This window comes from Brassica oleracea, unplaced genomic scaffold, assembly GCF_000695525.1.
Source record: "Brassica oleracea var. oleracea cultivar TO1000 unplaced genomic scaffold, BOL UnpScaffold00805, whole genome shotgun sequence".
Classification (NCBI taxonomy): Eukaryota; Viridiplantae; Streptophyta; class Magnoliopsida; order Brassicales; family Brassicaceae; genus Brassica; species Brassica oleracea.
In genome coordinates, this window is record NW_013617462.1 from 43,708 (window position 1) to 48,448 (window position 4,741).

General features: G+C 35.1%; 1 protein-coding gene across 1 annotated transcript; it reads left to right on the plus strand.

Moving 5' to 3' along the window:
• The first annotated feature begins 638 nt into the window (after positions 1-638).
• Positions 639-4,302, plus strand: LOC106320108. Its single transcript, XM_013758474.1, has 4 exons — positions 639-787; positions 2,224-2,415; positions 3,921-4,048; positions 4,136-4,302. The coding sequence occupies exons 1-4, from the start codon at positions 639-641 to the stop codon at positions 4,300-4,302; spliced, it is 636 nt and encodes a 211-aa protein (XP_013613928.1).
• The last annotated feature ends 439 nt before the right edge of the window (positions 4,303-4,741 follow it).

A 4,741-nucleotide genomic window follows, 5' to 3' on the forward strand; every position in this document is an offset into this window, starting at 1 on the left:
ATTCTATAATTCATCTTCATTCTATAATTAAACCCTATTTTGAAACATAAACCATACTTCTCAAACATTGTCTTGATCATATACCATACATAAAATAAACTGACCGTACCTTCTATATACTATTAAAGCTTAAATAAACTAAACATAATAAATAATACACTCTTGTCGAAGACATAAAAGAAAAAAAATACTCCTAATTTTCTATTGGTTAAGATAGTGATGTAAGGATCACCATTTTTGACCATTGATTAATTATAATCAATGGTTCAAATTCAATTTTTGTGTGTATCTTTCTCTCTCTCCAAGATTTCATCTCTCAACTCATTTTTCTTCTTTTCTTCCAATCTTCTTCTCTCCAGAACTTCTCTTCGACAATCAATTTTTCATGTCTCAATCTTTAACAATCTCTCACATCCTTCTTCCCCATTGTTTCTCTCTCAATCATTTCTCAACAACGACGACGCCAATGAGGAGCTCTGGTGTGACCAGCCCCGGTGTGACCAGCCCCTGAGTCATTCACAAGCAGAGGAAGAAAAGCTCTGGTGTGAAAAGATTTACGGGTTGAGCTTGACGGCGGAGGAGGTAGAGACGGACATGGATTCTCCACCTCTACAAAGGAGGGAAGGGAAGAAGACGCGATGCCGGCGAGATGGCAAAAGAAGATGGAGGAGAGGAAGATCTGGTGGAGACGACAACAGCGAGCATGTCCGAGCTCTGGTGTGGAGAGGACGGTGACGACGGCGAGCAGGTCCAAGCCGAGGAAGAAGACGCGGCGGCATGTGGAGGTGTAAGAAGAAGAAGCAGCGGTTTAATTAGGGTTAATTTTCTTAGGTTTTGTTTTAATACGGTTTAGATTTGGTTTAGTGTAGAGTTAGGGAAATTGTAGTGGTTTAACTTTATTTTTTAATATCTTGTTTAGTTTAGTAAACCAGAATTTATTTGTAAACCAATTTAAATTTATAAATAAAATTTATTTTATTATTAATTATAAAGTAATTTTCAGTTTAATTTTTAATTATTTATTTTTAATTATAATTATTTGTGGTTTATTGTACAAAAGATCTATTATAGTACAAATATATGAATCACAATCAATTTGTAACAAAAAAAAATAGTGCTATAATTAAAGTTAATAACAACATTCAAGTATTACTATCATATCTGCATATTTCGCAGCATTTTAAAAATACTATCGTAGAAAGGTATCTATTATGGCTGCCATTGACATTGCATATGAGAAAACGCTATGAAAGGACTGCTATAGTGTTTTTCGTGAGTTAAGAATGTATATATTTCTTCTAGTGTGTTCTCAGTTGATAGTAAGTTTCAGTCAAATGCTTATATGGTTGTAAACTTCTTGAAATTTTTGTGTTATTATAAGTTTAATTCAGTGAAAGAAAGTAGGGAAATAACGTCATGAGCTCTGAATCAATTAAAACACGCGGATAATAAAGAAGATTCGAGGAAAGAGGAGACAGAATCTTGAAAACAAAAGCGTGGGTAGGACCCACGTAGCAGACGCGTTCGACTTCACACACTTTTGTACTATTCTTACATCGTGATTCTCAAAAAAATCGTTAAGTATTACGATTAGATTTTACTCAAAAAAATCGTTAATCCATGATACAAGTTCTCTATTTTCTTCATATTTTTATTGAAAAAAATATTAAAAGATATATGAAGATTAAATTTTATAAATGAATCATTTAGTATAAAAAAAAATATATCCTGCGGTTTTGGAAATCAAAGTCTAGATGATGAAAAAAAAATTGACTTCTTACTTAGAATATAAAACATATTTTAATAATCTAATTAAAACATCTAAGGAAAATAATAATTACGAGTTAATTACCGGGTCAAGCAATGGTTGATTAGGTAGTCAGATTCCAGATTTTAACGATTTTTACAAGTTTTATCAGGTTTTTATATAATAGTTTTTTTAAAATCCAAATAGGATTACATATAGGTCACCAGATTTACCAGTTCTACCTCGAATCCTGGTCGGATTTCAAAACACATTACAATAACTATGTAACACAAGTATAACATTTAGTATAACTTGCCAAAAAAAAACATTTAGTATAACTAAAATTTAAATTGAAAATAAATATCCACGCTGTTGCGCAGATCAGAGTCTAGTTTATACATTATACTCGCCCATTTCCATTTTCATTGGCAATCCCAATTCTTGCTTTTTCACATCAACTAAAACAAAATTTATAGATTTTGCTCCCTTGAAACTTGTCTGTATATGTCAGATACTTCTTCGAGTAAACCGAACCGGAAAACCAGCTTCCGAGACCGGTGCCTGTTGATGGCTAAGCAACAACGAACTCGCCTCTACATCCTCCAACGCTGTGTTTCCATGCTCCTTTGCTGGCATGACCACTCTATTTCCGACCAGCTGGTTCTATGGTTTTCTGACTCAATCAAAGTCGTAATAATCAACCAGCCAACCCAGAATTAGAAAATCTAATTTTAGAGGAAGCAAGTAGAATGTGATGTGATTTTAGGACTTTAGTTTAATGTTTTACAGTTTTACTTTTGGATTTGTAGAGTGCTTGTCTTTTCCGAGAATCTTTGTAACATGAAAAAAGATTCCATGTATTGGTATTTGGGCTTCTATACATACTGTGAATAACATGTGAGCTTTTTTTGTAACATCCTTTTAACAAGCCCAATATGATATGTTTGCATGCTAGTGCTGATAAACCAAGTACAATTCCCTGATATTTTTAGGGAAATTTGCCGAATAGCGCAAAATAAAATTATAATTCACTGACGAATTGAGCTGACTGTACAACAGAAGAGGCGGTTATTTACGGGCTTTGATACAACTTATAATATGTAATAATGTGAGTACTTGGTAGTAATCCACCCCTTGCGCGAAATTAGATGATTAATTTCGTTATTTTTCAGAGAAGAAGACATTAGGTATGTTCAATTTGGATATCGGTTCGGTTTTGGATTAGTTTTTTTTTGGGTTTTAATCTCCTAAAATATAACTACCTCTTTTAATCTATATTTATTTTGGTTGTTCTGTTAAAACTCTTTATGTTTTTGTTTTTCGGTTATAAACCAAAAACTATTATTATTTGTTTGGTTTCATGTTATATGAATTTAGACAATCCTAATGTCGAACCAATCGCTTTATATTATAATTTTTAAACGCATGAAAAATCAAATCAAATCTAGATAATAGTCGAACAAAAAGAAAATTAAATTATTAAGGCAAACTACTTCATTACATCTTGGACATGTTGAAAGGAAAGAATATTCCAACTTTCAAAAGAATTAGAATCTTCATATGTGGTGAATATTTAGTTATAGATGCTCACATAAATCTCTAACCCTTCAGCCGTAATATCAATTTGCGGTGCTTGGAATGCTGTTACAAAATTTATTTAAGACAATACAATTTAACCTATATGTTATACAAAATACTCCAGCTAATTTAAAATAAATAAATGAATACAGTTAAGCTTACATTGATTTGAAGTAATGTACTTTAGAAATTTCAGGATCAAATAAAATTATGGAACAGCCATTTAGTCTGTTTAGGCTAGTTCTTCTTTCTAAGATCATATTTGGAACCGTGAAGCCATATAGGAACCCAGAGGTTCTTCCTCAGATCCTGAGATCTTTGCTTGGAACCCGGAGTCTATCTGGTAACCCTGAGGTTCTTCTTTAGATTTTATTCATAGAACCCGAGATCGTATGGGGAACCGTGGGTTTCCTCTTTAGATTGTGGGCTTGTATATGGGCCCGGAGTTCCCTTGAGAACCCGGAATATTTGTTTTCGTAGGGACCGTACTCCGCCTTCCTAGGCAAGACTACTACCGGTACCTGTTCGGATTTCGCATCCTGCCGCTCGGAAGCTTGCCACTATCAAGTTCCTATGTTGTATTCTACTTCTGCAGGAAGTCACTGACATGCTTAAAGGGTGCTGGTGTGTGTATTATGACCCAAGTGTCAGGCTTTGTTGCTTTCCACGTCTGGATAAGTAGAGATTATGAGGTGCTCCCGGACTTCTGCACTTTTGCTCCCTGTATTTCACAGTACTTTTGCAAGTATACCCAGTGTTCCCTGTATTGTATAGTACATAGCGTTTTAACACATGTACTTTCTGTTGTAGCCCTGAAATCCGTGGTTCAACCAGATTCTCACCAAACCTCCCAAACCGGCCACTTAGGAGACACCAGCGACAGACGTTCAGTCCAAGGAGCCTATCTCGACAACCAGAAGGAGTTTGTCTATGAAACAAATTGTCAAAGAAGGATAACTCATCAAGGAGTCATTTAGGCTTGGAATTTCAAGAGAAACTTCACGGACCAAAGAGTTATGAATTTTACAATTGAGCAGTTTCTCATCCCGTCCATCTGTGAGTACCCAAATTTAGAAGGAGATTCAAGCCCAAGGAAGGAGTGGCCTGAACCAAAGACCAGCATATGATTCAAGAGGGATCTCTCATCTTTCCAGAAAGCCCAATATCAGGAGAAATGGCCACATAATTATGAAGTTATGATCCAATCTCCAAAACCGGCCAAACCAGTTCTACACTTGCCTCAATTAGAAGCTAGCCGGTTCAATCAGCTTCAAACCAGAAATTGGCGACCAGGAGATCAATATATACATTCAGGAAGTCTATCCATAGATCCATAAGAGTTCTACAAGTTCATACCATGCACCAGCCAACATAGGATAAGGAGGATCCCCATTAACACCAACTTGCCTTATTTGG

Excerpts from the sequence above, each read along its gene's own strand:
- LOC106320108 (XM_013758474.1), top strand. The coding sequence starts at position 639 with ATGCCGGCGAGATGGCAAAAGAAGATGGAGGAGAGGAAGATCTGGTGG. Across the intron at positions 2,416-3,920 it reads TCCGACCAGCTGGTTCTATG|GAAGTCACTGACATGCTTAA; the intron begins GTTTTCTGACTC and ends CTACTTCTGCAG. Across the intron at positions 4,049-4,135 it reads CTTCTGCACTTTTGCTCCCT|CCCTGAAATCCGTGGTTCAA; the intron begins GTATTTCACAGT and ends TTTCTGTTGTAG.